At 40.9% G+C, this 23,463-nt stretch overlaps 2 protein-coding genes across 2 annotated transcripts; both read right to left on the bottom strand.

Annotated features, from left to right (window-relative positions):
- Positions 1-76: 76 nt before the first annotated feature.
- On the bottom strand, positions 77-16,513 carry fam53b (family with sequence similarity 53 member B). The gene is made up of 5 exons (XM_042398509.1): positions 16,311-16,513; positions 9,560-9,793; positions 8,633-8,687; positions 5,689-6,452; positions 77-1,181 (listed from the first exon to the last, which is right to left on the bottom strand). The coding sequence occupies exons 2-5, from the start codon at positions 9,647-9,649 to the stop codon at positions 819-821; spliced, it is 1,272 nt and encodes a 423-aa protein (XP_042254443.1). The 5' UTR covers positions 9,650-9,793; positions 16,311-16,513; the 3' UTR covers positions 77-818.
- Positions 16,514-19,281: 2,768 nt separating this feature from the next.
- LOC121886445 (4-hydroxyphenylpyruvate dioxygenase-like protein) lies at positions 19,282-22,995 on the bottom strand. Its single transcript, XM_042396424.1, has 5 exons — positions 22,202-22,995; positions 21,935-22,101; positions 21,693-21,844; positions 20,823-20,950; positions 19,282-20,676 (listed from the first exon to the last, which is right to left on the bottom strand). Exons 1-5 carry the CDS (start codon positions 22,885-22,887, stop codon positions 20,478-20,480), a joined length of 1,332 nt encoding a protein of 443 aa, XP_042252358.1. The 5' UTR covers positions 22,888-22,995; the 3' UTR covers positions 19,282-20,477.
- Between the last annotated feature and the right edge of the window lie 468 nt (positions 22,996-23,463).

The raw sequence follows: 23,463 nt of genomic DNA, 5'->3' as shown, positions 1-23,463 counted from the left end.
ACCCTGTACAGTTAATATCCAGCCACCATCTTGAATTTTGTGAGTAAAGACACTGAAATAAAGCGATTACAAATGACACATTTAAAACTGTGTTTATTTGTATAGAAATATGCTCATGTTTTACATAACTTTGTAGTTACAAATCGTAAAATATTAATGCTATTAGCATCACAAAGTTTCGCTCAAACAAACGGGAGCATAGATCTCAGAGAGAAGCCCGATGTTACTGTGTGAAATGTTAAGCTCTTCAATATACTTTACAGGTTGTGTGTGCGTGCAGCTCAGTTGCTCAGTTAAGAGTGAAAGGGGCTTTGCTAACAGTAGCTCTCAAAGTAGTCTCCATTTCTGTCCATCATGTACCCATGTACTGTTGAAGAATGTCAGAGGAACGGACACTTTCTAAGTGCAGAGAATTTATACAAACCTGCTGTGAATTCTCTCCAAATGTAGTACAATAAAGGTAATCAGGGTTACAGAGAAATGTTAAAGACCCCTGGTCTCTGAGCCAACATTAATATATCACTTATATATTTATCAGTTATCCCCACCTGAATCCGTCCTCCTGACTTGCTTGTTCTCCTGAGACACAGTTGAGATACCACATATTGGGGAATAGCTTCTGACTACACAAAGTCCCCAAAAATGGGCCCATAAGCTCCTACTCAATCTCTCCTTGAGAAAAAAGGCAATTGGATCGCTTCCTGCATTAGCTTTCCACTTGCTTTGTCCTTAAGACTATCGGTACTGTTTACTGCACCACCTGGTGATAAACATTCAGTCCCCTAAATTAGCTTCCTCAGAGAGGAAGGCAGTCCAGCTCAGTTCCTCTCAATTTGCTCAATGTCAAGCTCGCCTCCAAGCTGATACACGTCCTTCCTCATGCTACACAGCCCTGCCCACAGAGGTGTGTTGTCCTTCCCGTTGGTTGTCCCTGGTGTCACCTCACCGCAATCTGTGGAGTTCCAGTCCGCCTCCTCGATGGCGGGGTCCGACGGCACATTTCTGGTGATCTCGCCCTCTTTGGTCCGAGGCTGAACGTCCTCCAAGCTTCGTTCATTCAAAGATGAGTCGTCAGTGTCGCACTGAGTGGTGCTCCTGAGAGTCGGGAGGGTCTGGCTAGACTCATAGTTATCTTCGCCTGTGATTCCAGGGCAGCTAAGGCTGTGGAAATTCCGAAGTTTCTGTGGAGGGACAGAAAAGACGAAGCATAAAAATAATGTTCAAACAACAGCCACTCTAAAATTTAGGTGCTAAAGGAATCAAGTATATACTTTAATACTGGTAGGGGTCCATATTCTCCATGGTGATGGAATATTTGGTGTGGAAATCAAAAACAGACTATGATCAATGTCCCTACTAGGATACAAACATAACTAAAGGCATACAACCGTCTTATGAAAACAATCCGTCTACTGTACTTATACAGTATGTGGGTGAATCAGCGAGGTCAGAGCTGGACACTAGAAAACAACCACGAGACTATAAAAATGTAGCAAGACTTAAAGGGTATAAATTTAGCCTGCATTACATACTGAAGCAACTGGTAGTTGGACCAATGAGGCCATGCGATCTGAGGTCCGGCGGGAACCCAGGCAGCAAGTGGCCAGATACCCAGAGGGCAGGCATCACTCATGTCAGCCTTTTGACTGTGCAGGCCTTTCACTGGCATTGCACAATGAACACATACATATGGGAAACCAAGAAACTTCCTTAGGCAAATCCACATGTGCCAGTGCTGCTGCAGGCAAGTCCTCTGACAGCTGTGCACGCTGGAGTGGGAAGCTTTATGACAGGGGCTTATCCAATCTGTACTACTAATGTGGAGAAGGCAGGACAGCTGCCTCATGCCTGACCGCTACAGTGTTCGGCCAGAAGGACACAGGAGAATAGGGCCTCTGTGAAACCTCCTGTCAGTTGTGTGCTTATGTAATACTAAACAAGCATGGGACTGTTGGGGTTGCAGCTCACAGCCAAGCGTATGAACTATGGCTGCTACTAATCAATGGATTAAAGATTAATCTATACTTTTTTTTTAAATGCTTTGATAAGTTAAGTCTAAAAAATGTCAGAAAATCAGCACAAATACCCATCTCCAATAACAAAATCCCAAGATGTCGTCTTCAAATTGCTTATTTAGTCTGAACAATAATTAAGAAGCCCAAAAGGATTCAACTTATAATGAAATGAGATACAGAAAAGCTGCAAATCCTAACATTAGAGAAGGTAAAATCTTCAAATGTTTGGCATTTTTACTTAATACATAACAATTAATCAGTTATGAACATTGTTGCCAATAATCTGCTGTCAGTCAACTATGAAAAAAAACCTTAATACCACAACACAGAATTGTGTCTACTAATTAAAATAGTAGTTTTTTCCCGAATAATTATGGCCCTATCTTTTTATGTTTGTATGTATGTACCAACAAAAATTTGAGATGACTAAGAGTCTCCAGCCATACTATCAACTCTGTGGGGATCTACAGTGCTTTGAGCTCAATGTTAAAGACAGCATGCTAACATGCTCACAATGCTAATATACTAATGTTTAGGAAGTGTAAAGTTTACCATGTTCACCATCTTAGTTTAATGTGTTTGTATTTGTTTTGCAGTTATTTGGTAGTAAACCGAAACATTGGACAAATTTTGACCTAATAGGAAAAGTCATCAAATTCATTAGGATCCATTGTCCATGAAATCCATCTAGAAGATATTGGGATATTTCACTCAAGAAGTAGAGAATTTGACCTGCTAGTGGTACTAGAGAAAAAGTCAGGGGGTCACCAAAGTGGTCAAGACTCCCTGTGGGAACCATAAATGTCTGTACAAAATTTCAGGGAAATCCAACCAATAGTTCCTGAGATATTTCAGTCCAGACCAAAGTGGTGGACCAACAGACCACCATTACCATCCATGAGGCCATTCCACTACAGCGGCTAAAACCTAAAAAAAAAAAAGTCTTGCATCTTTACTTTAGGAGAGCTACGGTCCATAAATGTTTGGGATTTTTTTTTTTTTTGATGAATTGCTCAAATCACAAAATTGTGACAGCCCACTAATCATTTCAGCTCCGTTAAGACATATTTACACATTCAGGATCTATCACCAATTAAAGTCTCAGTTTTACAAATACCGAGACCAAGATGGTTGGAGCTGTGACTAAGGTTTGAAGAGAAGAAAGGGTGAAACAGAAAGTTATGATACACATTTTAGGCCCACTGGCAGTGAGAAAGGCGAATGTACAGTAGATCAAAAGGGGCCCTGCTGTTTTACTTGGCTCTGGTCTAGCGGGTACATTTGTCAGCACCGGGCCAGTGTCACATAGCCGCCTTGTACATTAGCACTTCAGTCTCAACAGCCAGACTTGTGGCCTAGCCCATGAGACCAAACTGATAAGGTTATGAGTGTCTGGGCTTTAGCAAAACCGCATCATCAACATTAAGTAATCCAAGAATAGCTCTAACTTTGTTACTCTGAGAACAAAACTGTTCTGCAGAGGAAGAGTTTCAGGCAGAGAAAATCTTTTTTGACAGTCTCCTCACACAATTTACTGCACCAATGAGGGTCATAAGTGCTGCCGGTGTCCAGTTTGCCCCCCCCCTCTTCAAATGAAATGGAGAGGAGCGCAGAAAGTCTCCTCATCCATACTGACCTTGACTCTCCGTCAATAAAAGCTGATCAATAGCTCATGAGGCCTGTTTGTGGCAGCCATCCACCCACTGAGCTGAATTTACAGAAATCAATATCTCTTTACCCAACACGCTTCTCCCCTGCACGACGATCTATAACCTCTGCCACAGCTGCTCTACTTCCTGACATTCACGGAGCCGCAGTGAGCCACGCAGAGGGTAGCGGTTTCTCCCTGAGTAAACTACACCGCTGTGGCGTGTGGATGAGAGGACACTTTAGAGACACACTCAGCACTGTGACCAAAAGGTGACTTTGAATACTGGTTGGAGTGACGTGTGTGAAAGCGCAAAAAAAAAAAAAAAAAAAAAAAAAAAAAAAGTCCTTGAGTTGAGTGCCAAGCAAGTTTAGCCTATGATCGAAAGGAAACATCTTTTCCACAGAAGTTTCCAGAATATTCACAGCTACAGATTTCTAGTTTTAGACAATTAGTCCAGACTCGAATGCTCCACGTCACAGTAACTTTACAGAGCAGATGAAAACTGAATTCCTGGGTAGTGCTGCAACTAATGATTATTTTAATTCAAGATGGATCTGTTGGACATTTTTCAACTTATCAAATTATCGTTCAGTATGCAAAATGTCAGAATTGTGAAAAATGCACAATTGCAAAAATGCAATCCAAAAATATATATTCAACTTAGAATCATATGAAACAGCAAATTGCCACATTTGAGAAGCTGGAACAGACAAATGTTTGGCATTTTTGCTTGTAAATAACTTCAGTTGATTTTTTCTGTTGAGCAACTTATCAGCACTACCCATGGGTTTAGTTGCATAACTTGGCTGAAATGCCTCTAAGTCATTTTCTCCAGGAATTGCCTCAAAACCAGACACTTGGGAGAGTTGTTTTTTAAAAAAAACCTATAAAGCAAAGCTGATTATTTAATATGAGGCATAAAAAATTTCTTGTGGTTACAAAGGCTTCATTCCTTCTACTTGAGCTGACAACCACTGTCACAGCAGTCCCTTCTTAATAGTGGAACAGAGAACAATGCACTGACAGCAGGAAAGATCCAATGCTAACAATCTCAGCACCCTGACGATTCACTGTAAAAACTATTGTTGGTTGTCTCGCCTAAAGTTCGTTTCTCTACGCTGACCTCGTCCCTGTTTGGAGCGTGTGTGGCGTCTGCTTGTCGTGTCACAGCAGCGCTGTTGTTAAGACTTGCTGAACTCTGGTTGACTTTCTCAGAGGGGCCAAGTCCAGCCCTGTGTTTATGATCCAGCCGGTGTACGTGTGAAACATTACTGTGACTGTCTGTGCGCTTGTGGGGCAAAGAGACAAACGCCTACCAGGACATGCAGATAAAACAGATTGTTAAAACACGGTCGAACTTCCTTCTGAGGTGAATCAGCTCAAGCTAGTGGTTTCATAAGATCATTCCTCTTATAAATACAAACTCATCTGATCCACTGACTGACCTCTTAATTCCTGCTTTGATCAAACCGTACTTTGCTTCATGCTCTCCATTTCTGCAAGTGCTAATACACGCCTGCATGGTGGAATGTGACCCAGAACAAGCCTGCATGAATGAACGGTCGCCTTCATTTGAAGACAATGCCTGCAGAAACACTTTGAGGTGTGCTGAGGGAGAACAGACACAATGGCATGACCTCAGTTGGAAGTGTTTGTTTATCCAACACGGAAGGAGCACATTGCTGCAACTACAGAGTATAACTAGCTAATGTTAGTGAGACTGATGGATCTAGCAGAGCTTCTAGCTGACATGACCGTTTCTTGAGGGTCTTGTCTCAAAACATGGACGGTGATCTTTTGGAGCAAATACTAGGGCTGTGACATTTTCAAAACCAATAATTAATATCACCAGAAATAGCTTCCGAAATACTGTTGGGCATCAAGTGATGTTGAACAGGACACATACTCTTTATACTGAAAACAAACTGGCAGTATTTAATCAGTATATTGCCATGATTAAATATGATATAAAGCAGTTTCTTGCTGTGTGATCTGTTTTATGTGACACTTCTAAATACCAACCTGGGTCATCTTGGCCAGATCCAAAGAAGGCCTCTGTTTGTGTGTGTCAGCTGGTCTCCTGCGCTTCACGCCAATCTTCTTATCGTTGAGGACGCACGGCTGTGAGCGGCTACGGGCGAGACCTCCCTGTCCGCCGCGGCGCTTCAGCTCTGGAGTGGAGTCGGGGGAGCTGGATGGAGAGGGTCCATGAGGCTCAGGGTGGCAGATTTGTTCATGAGAGAGGTAGAGGGGCTGCGCTGAGGGCTCTGAGGACAGGGGCATGGACGAGGAGGGTGTCAGACCGGTGAAGGTGGAGGGGTAAGGGAGACGCTGGGCGAAGCAGGGCAGCTCCAGGGTGTTGCAGCGAGCGGGCAGGCTGAAGCTGGAGCTGCGTTGCATGGCCGGGAAGCCGACATAAGCACCGCCGGCGCCGCCACGCTGGACGCTACCTCCACTGTGGCACCTCCTCTTCTCCACTGTTGTCCACACGCGGGAGCCCTGAGGACGCCAGGTAGAGCGGCAACCCCCGAGCTCGTCTGAGCAAGACAGGGACCGGCACTGACGTTTGCTGGGGGGTGCAGTGGAGTGCGAAGAAGCGGCCTCAGTCAGGCTGAGGTCCTGCAACAAGCTGGTGATTGTGCTCGAAGTGGAGCCAACATCCCAACCCCAGTGAGCAGAACTCTTGTGCACCTCAGGCAGGACGTCCCACAGGCTCTCCAGGCTGGTCCCAACTGGCCTCTGCTGTATGGCACAGCTGTGACCCACCTCACACCACCGGCTTGTCTCTGCAACAAAACACCAGATCCATTTTTAATTAAAATATAAAATATGCAAAATAATTTATGAGCTTATTTCCACAACTTTTTGCACACCAAGACCCTAAATTTAGTTTAAAAAAATAAATACGGCCTCATGTTTAATCTATGAAGTTTACATATCAACACTGAATTTGTCATATGTCACATACTGAATGGTTTTTGGAACAGTAATATTTGTGATTTTCTGCATTTTTTTTGCATCTGACAAAAAGGCGATCTCTATTTATGAATGAACTTTACATGTATGGGAAACAGGTGAACAGGGTTTCTATGAGCCAATATGCAATGTAGCCATGTAAGTTGTGTGTGTTATCTATCATACTACCAGCTGCTGTTCAGGATCAACTCAATCCTTCTTTATATGTGCTTCCATCACTTTTATTAATGGATCAAACTTTGCTCTCCCAACATCAGATAATAAATCTTGTGACTCTGCAGCTCCATTATTAGCTTGTAAAATTCTCCCTGCTGTACTATACTTTATTTCTCATTAGCAGTAAGAGAATCATTACTGCTTGAGGCCTGCATTTTATTTCATAGTGTCAATTTTCCACTAGGGGAAAAAAAAAAAAGCATCAGCAGACTCTGGTTGCTGGTTTGCAAACTCCTTCAGAGGAACAGAACACACTATGAGAATCATTTTAGGCATGAACCTCTGTCAACCAATTGTCATAAATTTACTCTAAACCACAGTCACTTGAAAGAAAAAGTTCTTTAGAAACAAGCTTTTTGTCTAAGGTTCTACATTTATGAGAGGTTAAGTTTGGCAACCTCAACGTGGACGACATCCACGACACTGCTCCAGTCTGGGTTCAGAGCAACAGTCCCAGCATGTGTACTTTGCACTGACACAACTCACTGCTTTGTGTAATTGGCCCTAAAAATAAATCCTGTCCTCAAGGCACTGCTTTAGTGTCACAGTCTGTATGCACAGCTGATTGGGAAAGGGAAGAGAGCTCAATGTCTAACTCAAACAAAGCTTGATAAAGTGTCAATAACCCATCAAGCCTATCCTCTCGTTTTTCTTGAGATCTACTGTGGGGTGAATTACAGAAGGAGAGTTCAGTATCATCAGACCAGTTCTCCATCTGACGTCACGGATCAACTCTTCACCAGCCCCTCAGCTATCATGCCAGGAAAGCACCTGTTGTTGCCACAACACAAACTCTCTGGAAACGTTGAATGGGTCAGCCAACTGAACTGGTCAGTCAACTCTGAGTCATACACTAAATGATGAAGCCACTGCCCACTCCTGGTATGCAGAAGGTCTATTCTTCTCTAAAAAGATAAAATCCCCGAAATACCATCTACAGTAAAGGGGCAGGAGGAAGAACAAAGGGCAGTGTTAACAACACCTACTGGTATTGCTGGGTTCTATGCCAGGACTTTGCCAGTCGTACACACTCAATGCCAAGTTTCTGCAAGGACAAAATACCAATAATCTAACAATACAATGACTGTAACTCCTACTGCTAGGTAAATTAAGGATATTGGCCTTTGTAGGCATAACCAAATTTTCAACTTAGGGACATGTCCACAGCTTTAAAGCATGCAGGAGTGCCATGAGATCCCTGCTAATGATAAGTTACTAACAAGCAGTCATTAACGCACATTCATCTAGGCAGAAACACCTGTAAGAGATGTTTGACGTAATGCTGTGTGACCATCAACCAGATGCAGAATAGACTGGCTTGCTGATGAGGACTGTCTTAAGTTAAATAATTACAGATCATGTAAAATTTGTGATGGTAATGACTGACAAGAGACCGAAAGGGGAAATATGGGGTAGGGCTGAAAGAAATGACAAAATACTCAGTGAAATAGAAAACGTTCAACCCTTAGAAATAATCCTATACCGTATGATTTATATGGAGATAACAATTATTTTAATATCGCCAGTGCTATTAGGCCATTATGGACAATATTGCAAATTAACAGGACTCCTTTATGGCAATATTTGATTTAGAGGATTTTTGCATCAATGTGATGAAGTGCATTGTATTGTTAGGTATCTAAGACTGTTTCTTAACTACAGTTCTAGAGAATTTAAGTATTATTTTGTTATTTATCACTAAAATTTCATTTTATCCATGTTGCCACTACATGTGTCAATGTGTTTATTTATGAGAAAGATGGCAGACTCTTACCCATGAGTCCACAGGAGAAAAGTGCAGTCCCCTGGCTCATGGTCTGTGCCTGGAACTGTGGAAATGCAGGAAAGACTCAACATTAGCCAAAAATAGGTTTGAATACAGTGCACAGGAGGTTCTGGCATTAACAAGTTAATAAATCAACAAATAAAACCAAAACCTACTGGAAAGTCACATTTTTGTATCTATAACTAGCCCCAGGAGTGTATGTCGTAGTACATTATTTGCTGCTGAGAGATGAGAATAATAACCCATCAACAGAGAGAGAGAGAGAAAGAGAGAGAGAGAGGGCTCTGCCATAAATGCCTCTGATTGACGCTCAGCCCCAGAGCATGATGACTTCATTTCACGTGGCTGAGAGGGCAAACTCGCTCCACATTAGTGAGGGAATTTTCTCACTCTGTGCTGGCAGAAAGAACGTTTACACTGCATGGATGCTGATTATAAAACGAGTCAGGGTTGCTCAGCCTAGTGGAACTAAAATACTCCATTGTCATTTGAAGTTAAGTAAATGGAACATGGAGGATTCAAACCCAAAGGACAAACAATCTGGTGATAACAGTTGGCAGCTATTATAATGCAATTATCAGTAACTGTAACAAAAACATCCCTTACTCCAAAACATTAACATCCAAATAGTTCTTTTGACGGGCCTTCCTGAGATTCAGTACGGCAACAAATTTGACTCAGAGGAAGTTCAGTGTCAAATTTAAGCTCCGATTAAAGTTGACAAAATAGGAAAATATAATGTAGAGCCATGAAACTGCTACAGTGGCTGGCAGCAGTTTCCTTATTTAGAGTAGCACCTTGTTGTCTTCCCTCTTGACAAACTCAGTTGAGGCCTGTTGGCAAAACTATATATAAACGTTGCAATGACACATTTCACACAAAAAAAGCTTACACAAGTAGAAAATATCCTCTCACCGAGCCCAAATCTGTACTTTTGGATGTTACATCATCGGCACCCTTCTTTTCCAGTGTTTTCTTGTAGATGATCACCATGGCAACACACATCCTTGTCCCAAGCCATTCCAGTGAGGGCAAGTAAAGCTGGAGGCCATCTTGACGGGCATGGTGTGAGCAGGCTGGTTTCTCATAAGCTTAAAAGACAGCAGCCCTCAACTCCTCCAGGAATGTGCTTCACTCCTCGGCCCAATCCTGAGCAGACACACAAAGATGAGCACAGGATTAGACTGCAGTACATTTCTGACATTCTGTCGACCATATAAGCAGAGAACAATCCAGCTGGATTGAGGGGAACAGATCCCCTGGGTAGAGGCGCTTAAATACACTGTCAATGGAGGGCAAATCCAATGCTTTCTTAAAGGAATACTCCACTGAAAATGTACCAAATACTCACCACCTGTTGACTTGAAAGGTCATTCTGAAATATTATGTGGAGAACGGCAGCTGGATTCACATCTGTCACAATGGATTCCAATGGAGACCAAGTGTTGCAGCAAATAAATGTGAGGCTGTGCTTAGACACAGTGGTGTTTTGAGCTGAACGCTAACGTCAGCATGCTAACACGCGGATGTTTACCATGTTCATCATCTTAATTTAGTTTGTTAGCATGCTAACATTTGCTAAATTGTGTTTGCTACTAAGTATAGCTGAGGATGACAGGAATGTCACTGGTTTTGTCACACTATTGCCTCATCATGGTTTGAAGCTTTGCCGCAATAAGGGTATCTAGCGATTTATTGGCAAAGCAAGACGTTTTTATGAACATTTTGATATGTGCAAAAAATCCCAGGCTCCACTTGGTTCCCTTTCAAAAAGTAACTTCCCTCTACATCATTTTTTTCAACGAGTCATTATGGTCTTAATCGCTAAATTTGGGCCCTCCAAAGAATGTGCTGGTGGTCATTTTGGAAATGTTAATAACATCTGAAGACTTCTAGTAGCTTTGATGTCCTGACCAAACCAGCTGCGATGAAAACCAACGGGTGACGTCACACCTCGCTACATCCATCTTCATATGCAGTCTATGGTTTTGACAGGGTTGCCATTAGAATCCATTGTAAATGCTGTGAGCTTTTCAGAGCCACCTTTCAAGCCTATGGATGAGAATATGATACTGAAAAAACAGCTAGCCTTACACACCCGGCCTTCAACCTTTTCTGAACCTCTTGTCACTTTCCACATGAGCAACCTGTTCAACATCTACGAGACTGGAAGACGGAAAGTGGAAATTCAAGGAAGGTCAGTGGTTTGACAAGCTCCTTTAATTCTCAAGTGAGCGAGCAAACATTTCCAGCAAACACTCGCTTTGATTTGCAAGGCGTCTCTTATGTTGCCATATGGGAGACTACAAAGTTGAAATGACTGCGTTTTCACTTCCACATGGTCCCTCCACCGTGTCACCAAAAGTGGAACTCTATACCTTGTTTTGTTCTTGCCTGTCTATGTGGAGGATTATCAGTCATCTGAGAGAGTGAGTTTCCTCAAAGTGTTCCACAGTGGAGTACACAGAGAGGAATATAGCAAAGTCAAAGTTGTGTAATTGAATCCTCAGGGGCTGGCTGGGAATAGCTGACCTTGCGGTTATCAAAACAACCCTCTTCACATTAGTGCTGCACCACGATTGCAGTAAAACAGCTGATTAGCCAAAGATGTAAATCTATATCATAATCACAGAGGATTTTAACTATCAGTTCCACTTGAGGCTATGTCAGGTAGGGAAAGTGTAGTGGACACAAGATGGTCGTATGATGCCTGCAAGGTCAGAGAGTGTCTGTTTGAATGACAGAACAACTGCAGGCAGAAAAAAAAAAAGGAAAAATGAAAGAGACGGTGTATGTGAAACAAAAGAGCGCTCTGTGCAGAAGATGAGACACCGTGGGAAACAAAAGAGGCGACATCAGAGGTTGTGGGTGGTGGGGTGGTGGGGTGGAGGGTGTGTGCGTGTGTGAGTGAGTGTGCAAGGGAGGGGACAGCATCACAAGACCCTGAGGGAGCTGACATACTGGAGGTGGTGTTTGCATTCAGCATATGATTTCCATTACTAACACTTTATCACATCAGGAAAACAACTTAAATGCAAGGATGTTTTTAGCAGAGTTCTACAAGAGCAACATGGCTCAGGGACGTCTGGCAGCTTTAACTTGTGGCCTTTGTGAATAGTAAAAGAACAGATCAAAGCTCGGAGCTGGACTAGGTCAGGCCAGCTTATACTGTGCGTGACCATAACTACACAGATCTGTTCTCTGGAGCAGAGATAACTAGGGACGTGCTGGAGTAGAGGAAACAGTTGTTTATATATTACCCTTAATGGTTCCGTGATGGATGCAGATGGCATTGACACAAAGAAAAAGCCTTGCACAAAGAAATCACATTGGTAAAGATGAAAACAGCACTTTAACATGACACTTAAAGAACAGTAAAGGATGTTTTCCTTCCTTAGACAAATGGAAAAAAGTCTAACTCTTGCCTGACACTCCGGACTCTGAAACTGTAAACAACTATTTATCATCTTTCTCATGGTCAGGGCATTACGTTTTTTTTTTCCCATAAATCTGAGCCGAGTGCTTTAAATGGGCGAGGTTTATAACATAATTATAAACATTCCTCGGCTCCATGACATAAGTTGAACACACAATTAGAAAAGCCTAACCTAGCCCCACAGCCTTTGAAACCTATTCAAACTTGTGACTGTTTGTGAATAGAAAACATTTTGAGAAGTGCTGGCAAAGGGCAGCTTTTTCTTGTGCAGACAAACCTGTAAGAGCATTCCCAAGGCATCGTTGCCAATGCACTCGACTCATACTGCATTGCATTGCTGTGTTCAAAGATGCAGATAAAACTATGATCTGTTAAATGAGGTATGTCGTATTTAGAATTTCTGCCAAAGGGGGTGCCACTCCCTTCTGACGTCAAGACCAACTCACCTCCATAGTACTGCTGCCATTATCAGGAATCAGTGGTAGTCTTTACACATCTGCAGCTAGATAGCTGTTTATCTGGGCTGAGGCAGCAACCACCGTGACAACTGAGTAGTCTAATCTCTGAGAAGGGGAAGAACAGTGCAGGACGTTCTTCAGACGTGGTTTTCCATCACATGCAAACAGGCTGCTGACTAACTGCAACCAACTCTGCAGTGACAGCGGCCTTCCAAAAAGACAACAATGCCACCAAGGACGAGCTGATCGGACTCCACACTTCCTTTGTGGTTGAAAAAAGCCTTTAAACCCATCGCTACTTTGGGGTGTTAGAAATTGCAAGCTATCACATGTCCTAAATGAGCACTAGATAGGACAAGAGAGGAAACCACACAGTCGATTGGGTCGAAGCGGAGGCCTGCTTCAGAGTCGGCTCATCTTTCAAAAGTCTCTGCTCTATTTTTTATATGTCTGAACTCAGACATATTGTAAATGACACTCTTCTAAAACTCATAAATTGTGGTTAAGTCGAAAAATAGTGCAGATTGTCAGCTTAGCCACTACAAAAGGCATCTAAACTACGGCCCCCAAAGCTCTGTTTCCCAATTAGAGTAGCTTTTCCATACATTGCTCAGACTGTAATCCCAAGGGTTAGGCCAACATTACAAAAGGATTTGGCAGCTTTGTGTCTGACTGACAATTAGAGCTATTACTAATCCATTTTATAGCACTTGGACAGCTGGTGGAAAACAACACTGTTTGATATCGATGTTGCACCTTGTACAGGCTACCGAGAAGCATCATTTGTTAAGTACTTATAAGACCATATCCATTTACTATTTTTAATGTTATCACAAGATTTTTATCAAAGCTTTCATCTGTGTAAACTGATACAAAACTCAACATAAAAGTTTAAATGTTAAATTGAATTTCCAGACATTCTCCTTTGACATTCCTGCATGCATAACAGTCGGGTCTGTGTCCTGCTCACAACAATCCCAGGATTGTGGCCGTCTCAGTAATCCGAGCATCTGCTGAGCACCTGAGACAGCCCGACTTGAAACCGAACTGAAGGATTTGTGCTGCTCTTTATCACTGTACCACTTGTGAAAGGAATGCTGGGTAAAAGTCATGTTTAGCTGTCCTGTTCCACAGAGAGATTCCCTGGGAGAAAATATGCATGCTCCTAAAAAGCTTGTTTCCCAGAGCTATTGGCTCTGCTGGCCTACTTCTTTGAGTTGCATGGCTTGAGCGGAATCCATATTTGGACTCTCTCGGTATCATAATGGCGGGTGTGTTGACAGCGTGTCATAAAAAAGCAGACAGACATGCGAGGAAAGTGAAGCCGGGCTAATTGAATGACAAAATGGCAAAATAGTTCTGCTTTTTCTGCAGCAATGTGCACCATTTTCACTGTGAAATTTGAGGGTTTTTTTAAAGCTGAAAACCTTCTTTGTTAGTGTTATTAATTAGCAGCCACAAAGGGCAGGTGCCACTGAGTTTCGCCACGCATGACTGACTAAAAAGAAATTTATGAAACACATTGTAGGCTGTGAGCTAGCCCACAGCTGCCTGCATGTTCACAGACATTAGGCTATGTCAAACAGGAGGCACACTCTACATTTAAAGCAGTGAGTGAATAGTCAGAAATGAGCATGGCTGGGAGGCTTCAATTGTAGTTATCAGGCTCAGTTGAGGGCCTGGGGTACAGCCAAGGTCTCACAAGCATGCAGCTGCCCACTTACCATAAACACAAAGGCTCAGCATGGCTATGCATGGCAGCCAAGGAGGCCTACGTTTTAAAGCAGGCCTGCTGTTTAATTATCTCATACATAATCACTTGCACTGTATACATTTGTCCAGAACAAGAGCTTCGTTGAGCTCTGTAATCAAGGCTTCCAACAAACCTGTCCAAGTTGGAGAGAAATGTTGTCCACTTGAATGTTAACCTAACAAAGTCTCTTAATTACAAATGGTTGAAGACACAACATCCCTTCTACTTCCACAGCAGAATAACATTGCATCTTAATGGATCCAAATAAGAATAAGTCACATCCACTGGACACAGCCCTTTTATCTTTCAATGAAAATTAAGAATGGAGGGAGAAGAGGAAAGACTCTTGAGTTTTACATGCAGGAATTCATCCTTCCCCCCACGCTGCACTTCCACTGACCATATATACACACACACACACACGCATAAAAAAAACATGAGAAAGTCAAGAACTATTTTCTTTTCCAAATAAGTGGTTGAACAATGTCATGACAATGGCATTACAATACACAGGCTATTAGAGAACCTCGAAAACTCGCCTAAATATTTCTTCTGTGATGTGGGAAAGGAAAGAGAAATCATCTGCAAGCTCTGATAGGCGGACTCTTTTATACTTGAGCTAAAACTGTTCAACAGTTTTTCAGATGAGCTTGCCAGCCCTCTAGGTGGATGCCTCTCAGTTTCAGAAGAAAGGCCCCTGAAAACTGAGCTTGTCTAAGTAACCAGCACAAACAGTCCCTTAAACCCCTTTTCCAAAATCCCTCATGAAAGGGAAATGAGTTTGGCAAAGAAATTGGTGTGACGGGAGCTCACAGAATGTTACACGCAGGCTACAGAGCAAACAGGATTTTGAACTCGAGAGAAAGGCCACAAGCTACTCATGATAAAATATGAAATGTACCTGCAAGTAAAGAAAAAAAAAATGACATCTGCATCTTGACTTTAAGTATAATATTTTCACCACGTAACTTCATATAATTTATATATGTTGAAGCCACTTATGAACTCTAGTAGTCATAATCATAGCCATGGGACACCGAGGAGTTCAGGTTTAACAAGCTCCCGTGTTTATGATCCCACTGAGCACTTAAATTGCAGAATCTGGTGGATTGTATGTCAGCCAGTCCTGTCTTCATACCTGAGAGGAAGGTTGGCTAGATGGAGATAAGACAACAGCATTCCACTGCAACAGCACAAAACTTTTAACATACAAGACAGAGAGGGTCGGGGAAACAGACAAATGAATGTCCCAAATGACACGGCGTCAGGTATGAAGGCATGCACACGACAGCTGCTAAAAATGTGTTAAAAAGCTGTTATATGCGTGCCTTCAAACCACACACTGACCTATCTTGCCATGTGTGCCATGCATGAGCGAAAATCCAGTTTGAGATCAGACTGTTTGCACTTCAAAGCTGGCCAATTCACATAAAATGCTTTTCATCCATACTTCATGGAACACTTGATCACTCTGTCAACTAATATATCAAAGTTATACAGTTGTTGTCAGATGTCAAACAAGCAAAGTAGATGAATGGATGTTCCTGACATATACCGAGGATCATTTTAAGTCTCTGAATGGGTCTGAACATGTTCCAGATGTTCTTCAGATAAACTTATTGACACCAGGTTTTATTAACCTTTCACATAACCTTGCATCACACTGTCCCTTTATTTATCTATGCAAATGTAAAACAGAGATAATAAAGAGCAGATAAATATCAGTTCAGGCAACATTCATGTAAGAAATAGCACACACAAGACAAAAGGGACATAGCTAAGGCAGTAGACATGAGGCAAAGTTGCTAAGCTAACTAATTAAAGCTAAGTTTAGTTTCCACAAAGAAGTTATTGGTCACTTAATTTCACGTATAATAGTATTCACCATTCATGCGAATCACACACTTTCAAAACACCACCAGCATCACACTTCTCACTTTATGACCTAGCTACAGTTCCTCAGCTAGCTAGCACACAAACTATTGTTTACTTTTATTTGACCAAAAAAACACAACTCACAAGCATCACGGTGAGTGCCTCGGATCTTCCTAAAAATGCCGGGCAGTTGGTTAGTTTCGCTTGACCATGCTTCTTTTTTGCAAAAAGGTAGTTTAAGGCGTCGGGCAGGAAGCAAGGCGAGCAGTAAACTTCACGTCCTGCTCCAGACTGCTCCTACAAACTACAACATTACCCCACTGCACTACTGTCCACGCTAATGAGCCTGTGACAACATACACGAGCACGTACTATTTCTGACAGGGGAGGGGGTGTCCGGTAACTTATTTCTGCCACTAAATCTTTCACTTTTACTTGCTTTATTTGTAATACGTGACTCTTTACAACTTTGTATGCAGTGTGGCCGCAGTTTTAGCCGTATGAAGCAAAATATGAATCTCTGTAAGACTTTTGTATAACACTTGCCACCCCCGCTCCCACAACTAGTGGTCTGATCCACCCTGCAGTAATGAAAAGTAATCACAGTTTTTGAGCTGTGCATATAGACAAGGCGCTTTCACAATATACAGTGGTGTAACATGATAACCTGGCAGTTGTGTGTGACTTAGAGAGAAAAAGAGAGGGATGTGTGTTATATACACACTGCCAGCTACCCTTCACAAAATTAGCTCCAGTAGAATAAGGGTTAGTCCTGAATAAATACATTTATTACAAACAGATGTTTCCTTTTCCAGGAAGTGAATTCTGGCTTTATCATGATCTACATCGCTATGTGATATGCTATTATTGAACTGCCTCGGTTTAGTTGTCTATATATACACACATTGTGCATTGGGTGTATGGACAAAATATTATTATCAATGCAGCCAGTGGGTTCAAACTATTTTACAGCCTTACCACTTAAAATCTATCCACCAAAGAGAGATTTGTCCTTGTAAACTTCAGATTTGTTTTTCATTTGAATACTTTTTTTGCAAGCCTCCAGACAGAAAAGCATGCATTGGAGATTTTTTGTTCTTCTTTTCGATCCTGTTAATGATTTGCAACTCCTCTAGTTCCTCAGGTTAGGAACCAATGAGATATAATTTCAATACAGCTTGTTCATGTAAAATAGCATAGCATTTGCTTAACTTTCCATAAGTTTAGACACTGCATGAATGTACATTGTGCACCACTGGCAACCGCAGTCAAAATGCTTCTGTGTGTGAGTTTGTGAGCTTACATGCCAAATGATTATTATTTAAACTCTGAAGATTGATATAAAACAATTATATCCATGACAATTACTGCACAAAAGTAACTTGATTTTTTTTTGTTACATCCCAGAAGTTGTCCCAGTAAACAGATCAACAAAAATATCCATTTAAAATTCCTGTCACATAATGTACAGTATGTATACATTTATTTTTAGGGGCCTGAAGTTAACACACTAGGCCTCAGAAGGGTGGGGAGCTGAGGCTCACCCCTGGCAGACACTATTGTTAATCAAGGAGTAACATCTGTTGTGTGCCACTAATCTCCCCCAGACTGTCAGACTGTCCTCCTCGGTTTTAGACTGTCTGTCTTTTGTGTTAAAGGGCACCAAGGATTTGTCTCTTCTACTATGTGGGCTACAGCGTGGGGGTGACCAAGTTGTTTTAACCAAAACCCTTCCAGCAGTCTGAAAAGTGAGTGATTTAGCAAACAGATACAGAATACATGGCACGGCAGACTTTGCATGCTCTTTTGTAGTCCTAAAAGGCAGGATTTTCTCTTTATGAGGCAGATTATCAAAACAACTGGAACTACAGGAGTCTTGCAATTCAACAGGTTTGGCAGTGTGTGTTGTGACTGTCAAAACCATAGGGGGCAGTATCTACCAATCATGAGGCGCAATGAAAAGGCTGTAAGACTGAATTGAAGTTCAATAGCTTCTTTATGTTTGAAGAATAATAATAAGCCTTGATTTAGTTGTTTTTGGTTATATCTCTTTGACTTTGTTAATATAGCCAGCATATGGTTAACTGTAAAAAGGAAGTGAGCTTCCAAATCCCAGTACTGAGACCCCATGCAGAATGCTGTATGCCATCTGTGGTTCACACTGGCCTCTGACAGATGGCTAAAGGATTCCTGTTACAGGAGCTATCCCTTCTCAACTTTAATTAACAGTTAATCCTCCCCATCCCTAACGAAATCCAAAATTTTACAAGATGTTTTCATTCATAATTTTAAAGTAATGTGGTTAAAACATTTGACTCCGGTCACACAGTACCACAAAGTAGTTACAAGGCTGAATAAAGATTACATCCACAGTACTGTACAGTACTTTATTCTATATGCAGTTTTCAAGTTTGTTTGTCATCCCTATAATTCAGAAGATCTCTGTCATAAACCAAATATACAGTCAACTCTTGAAAAGTTTAGTTTGGCCAAGAGGGTGACACTTGAGGAAAAGAAAAACACTGACACCATTTGTCAAAATGCAGAAGTACAGGCATTTACAAATTAACATGCTGCAGCTTGTAGTTGAAATTATCCTCTGATGTGACTCAATGGGATACAGTAACTACAGTCAGCACATAAAAAAAGGAGCATATGGCTTTCATGGAACTCCATCTAAATTTCACTGCCTCTCATCTATCCCACTAATCCTTCCCTATAATGTTTATAGCCAAGTTAATTGAACTGGCACATCTCTGTGGGTTTGGAGATCCCTTCTAAGAAGCTCTAAAGCCATGTTTTTGCCAAAGCCTGCACATTGCTAAAACCTCCACAGCATCTGAGATGCAGCTGTTCTTCTAGTAACGGTTCATGAGTGACTGTATGAGGGAGTTATTTAGAAAAGGGGGCAGCTGAGCTCAGAACAATTTTTTTTTCCAGTAATAATGATGTCTGTATGAAAAAGTAAACTAATAATCATAAACCTTTCATAAATTAAATACTGCAGGGCTGAAATGCCTGAGTTAGAGGTAAAGTGGTCAGTACTCCTTACTACTACTACTCCTACTTTTGTTTTGTTTTGTTTTTTTTATATATATGGACACTTACAGAGGTGGAAGAAGTATACACATCTGTTTATTGAAAAGTAGCAACACAATGTAAAATGTACAATGTAAACATGGTCCCTTTACAACTCCTGCATTCAAAATTTACTTAAGTACAGAGGTGTACAGAGGTGTTATGTTATGTAAATTATTAAAAATACTAAGTTTATATGCAGTGTACCTACATATTATACTGTTGGAAAATGATTACAGATGCTTTAACATGTAAGCAGCCTATCAATGTTGCAGTGGCTCAAGCCAGAGATAGCCAGAGCAATCCAATACATGACAAAGTCCTGTATTCATAATCATGCAGAATTCAAAAAAGGTTCAAAATGTAGTTTCAAAACTGAAAATAATCATCATGAAGAAGAATATCCCACATGAATGGTAAATTATTATATTACACGTTATATCATGCTGGGTAGTTTAATCTATACAAGGCATCAAAGTTTAGGGGATGATTATATATTTTTGTGTGTAAAATCAGAATTTGCAATTACTGTAGTTGTCAAATAATTGTAGTGAAATAAAAAAAATGAGGAAAAAAAAATCCCTCTGAAATTTAATGGAGAAGAAATACAAAGTAGCATGAAATGTAAATACTCAATAAAAGTACCAACATTGCCTTGCATTAGTAAATTACATCTCTGGCCACTAACAATGTTTACCCAAGATGACCTAAGATATTTCAAGAACTCTTAGTCTGAGGTTTGGCCCACCCACATTCAGTGCAGTAATTGGTTTTCACGGTCTACTGTGAATAACAGATTTATTGAGGAACAGTTGCTCCGGAGTCAGTTGGTTGTAACAGTTTGCTTTGACACAGTGAAAACAAAGACATTCTTACAATTTTACAGCAAGTGTCTGTTTGTTGTAACATTTCAAGTGCAGTGTGAAACATCTGTTTTTGTAACACTTTGTTCTCAGTGCAGTTTTATATCTTTAATCTGTTCAGTCATGTTAGAAGTTAAATATTAATACAATGTATAATTTGTACTATGTTTGTTCGCAGTGCAACAAGCTTGAGATTTACCATTAAATCCACTAATGAACTGGAAAGCACTTACTGAAAACTCCATAAATATTTAACATCTTTTTTCACATTTGACATAATTTTCCCTGATAAGAGCTCTCACGTTGATATATAAATAAATTTAACAAAATAACCTCACAGTACACTGGTTAAAAATGTTTGGAGTGGCTACTACTGAGCAGTTTTCACAGTTTTTTGGGGATCCTCTCCTTGAGAATCGGACTTTTCATTCTCCATGTACGCCTGCACAGACCTCCACAGCGCTTTGATGTTCCCCTCGCCGAAGCCTGTCGCCCCTCTTCGCTCTATCAGCTCCAGGAAAAAAGTGTCCTCTGCAAAGATGGGCTTGGTGAACACCTGGAGAAGGTATCTAAAGACAGAAAATAACATGGTGAGGACACTTGGTTGGTCTTACATACATACACTTGTGGAATATGTTGTTGAATGCTAACTTAAACAAATAAGTTTTATCTTTGTTAACATGGGCACGAGACTCTCTCTCCTCTTGCCTCTCACCTTCTTTTTTCACTGGATGCCATTTGTGATAAGGGATCTTGGTTCAGGTCTGTGTCCAGGAGAATGCCATGCTGCGCCAGCATCTGGGGGTTGTGTCCCGCCTCCTCAATCTCCTGCTGTTTTCCAACCTGTCACAGCACAGAGGATAGGTAAAAGTAATGTTAACCCTGGTAGAACAAATGAAAACCATATATCATATCTTGTTAGCCAGCAGTGAAGGGAGTGTTCAGATCCCAATATAAAAAAATACTCAATTACAAGTAACAAGTACTGGAGTGAAAATGCTACTTAAGTAAAAGTATGTAAGTTTTATTAGCAAAACATGCTTAAAGTCTCAAAAATACTCATAATTTATGAAAATGGCCTGTGTGAGTGTATATTATTATATATTACATTATTGGATTATTATTAATAGCATTTTACTACAGTAGTTGGTTGATGTGGAGCTAATTTAAACTATTTTTTTTGACTCTTTTGTTGTTTTACTGTTTCAATTTTAACAATTCGTCATTTTCTATAAACTCAGCATATGTTTTGTATGTAAAATCTTAATCTGTAAAATAGGCTTTAAAGTAGTTGTCAGATAAATAATTTGTTATTACCTTGAAATTATTCACTATAAATTGGGCTTTGTGTATATATATTTAAATGGTGAGGTCACAAATTGAAATGCCAGTGCAGCTCTACAATTTTACTATTTACAGAGAATCCTGATATTATTTTGTGTAATGAGCATTTCATTACATACTACATTATCTTTTATGATTTGTTGAATAAAATGTGGGCCATTTCTTTAATTAGTCGAGTCATGATTGGAGTCTTTGAAATGGCAAAAGAGTCGTTGTGCAGTTATGTAAGAGTCAATCAAACCTCAGTGTAGTAGGCTGGAGGAGGCGAGAAAAACTGGACACCAGCTTCAGTCATGGTATGTGCTGTAGAGACAATGTTTTTTGTGTACAGCCCAATGTGCTGGATCCCAGGGGCCCTGTGCTGCTCCAAGAAGGTGTCAACCTGGTTCCTGCCTGAAACAAGTGCAGGTGCACAATGAGTCAGGAGTTGTAAAATCATAAAATGAGGCAGAAATAAAAGAAAAATGGAGTGGCTGTGGTTACCTTGTCCTGGCAGTGACTCTGCAATGACAAACTTGCAGTCGGGCTCTTTTTTGTCCACAAAGGTAAGTGCAATGCCTGCTTTGCTGCATTTCCAATACTCCATAGCGGTAAGACGTAGTCCAATGCCTTCCTGGTTTATGACAAAACCTTCCTCTATATCTTCATTACTACTCACAAGAACAAACAATCAACTTTATTAATGCATTGAAGTTAAACAGAATAGAGAATATGTAAATATCATGAAATGTCAATTTAACAGTGTCTCACCTATCAATGAAAAACCTCTGAAACCCAAAGAGCTGCTCATACCACCTCATGACCTGGTGGGTGGTTTTTCTGGGACAGGCATAAGTTATGTGATCAAAATGAGTGATTGGACAAGAGAGGTCCTCATCTTCCAAGCTGCAGTCCTTTTCAATGACATTAAACCCAGGCAAGAAGCTTCCCTCGTACTTTGACCTGTCAATTAGTGTGTGGCACACATTTCCCACTATGGATTTAAGCACCGAGTAGGTAACAACACCCTTCTCGTCCTGGACAGTCGTGGGAGGAGTGAGGAAGTTGCAGCCCAGATGGCGAAGAGCATTGAATGACCTTTCCACATCCTCCACCTCGAAACACACGTTGTTTACGGTATCCACAGAGTAATGTGGGCTGACATCGTAAAGACACTTCAAAGAATTACCCTGGTTGTATTTCCCCACGTTGACCCGGTGTGGAACAGGTGAATATATGTCAGTGACACCTTCATTCAATCTCACACCACTCTGGTTTGGGCTCTCATTTACGACGAAAACAGCCGCTCCCTTCCTGAAAGCCAGTTGCTTGGACCCGTCGGTTAGTCTGGTAGCAAATAAATTAAACTTGAATTTCGATATAAGGTCGTTAGCTATTTTCTCCACGTTAGAAACGTGGAGCGAAATGTGGTGGAGCCGACTCAAGAAAGCTGCCATGTTTTGGATGTGACGTTTTGACAGGAGGCGTGTCCTAAAAATCAAGAAACCCTTACCAAATAACTAATAACTAACAACTCTAACTTATATTTTGTTCACTATGATGTCCATATACAATTCATTTAACTTATAATAATATAAATTTGTGTGTGATATCAAATAAACTTTTGTTCCAACATGTTTCAGTGATGTAAGAAGCTACGGGTCAATGAATGGTGATTCAAAACTCTACAAAAATCCTATGTAATGTTACAACCCCTTTAAACTCTGTTACCATGTATGTTCTCAAATATTCTCTACAAATTTTGGTATGCACAAAAGAAGTTTGCGAACAAAATAGGGCTCACATATTTACCATCGCTGTCATATTTTCTGCAAATTAAGTGGCGCATGAGACTAGTTTAGAGTAATTTGCTGTTTACAACATTGGTGTGGGTAATGTTTTATTTATAAAATCAAATGATAACATATCCCACAATCACACTGACTTTTTGTATAAGCTCGCATTCTCCTGAATATGTAATGAAATGAATTTACTGTAAACAAATAGGTTAAGTAGTAAGTAGGAAATACGAT

This window comes from Thunnus maccoyii, chromosome 20 (genome assembly GCF_910596095.1).
Source record: "Thunnus maccoyii chromosome 20, fThuMac1.1, whole genome shotgun sequence".
NCBI classification, from domain to species: domain Eukaryota; kingdom Metazoa; phylum Chordata; class Actinopteri; order Scombriformes; family Scombridae; genus Thunnus; species Thunnus maccoyii.
This window is presented reverse-complemented; position numbering and strand designations above follow the sequence as displayed.

Bases quoted from the DNA above. Each gene is read 5' to 3' on its own strand.
- fam53b (XM_042398509.1), bottom strand. From the start codon at position 9,649: ATGTGTGTTGCCATGGTGATCATCTACAAGAAAACACTGGAAAAGAAG. The intron at 6,453-8,632 runs GTAAGAGTCTGC...GTTTTGTTGCAG, and splicing joins TTTCTCCTGTGGACTCATGG to AGACAAGCCGGTGGTGTGAG. The intron at 1,182-5,688 runs GTTGGTATTTAG...GTCCCTCCACAG, and splicing joins ATCTGGCCAAGATGACCCAG to AAACTTCGGAATTTCCACAG.
- LOC121886445 (XM_042396424.1), bottom strand. From the start codon at position 22,887: ATGGCAGCTTTCTTGAGTCGGCTCCACCACATTTCGCTCCACGTTTCT. The intron at 22,102-22,201 runs GTGAGACACTGT...TCTTGTGAGTAG, and splicing joins CAGAGGTTTTTCATTGATAG to TAATGAAGATATAGAGGAAG. The intron at 20,951-21,692 runs GTTTGATTGACT...GTGCTGTGACAG, and splicing joins CTCCAGCCTACTACACTGAG to GTTGGAAAACAGCAGGAGAT.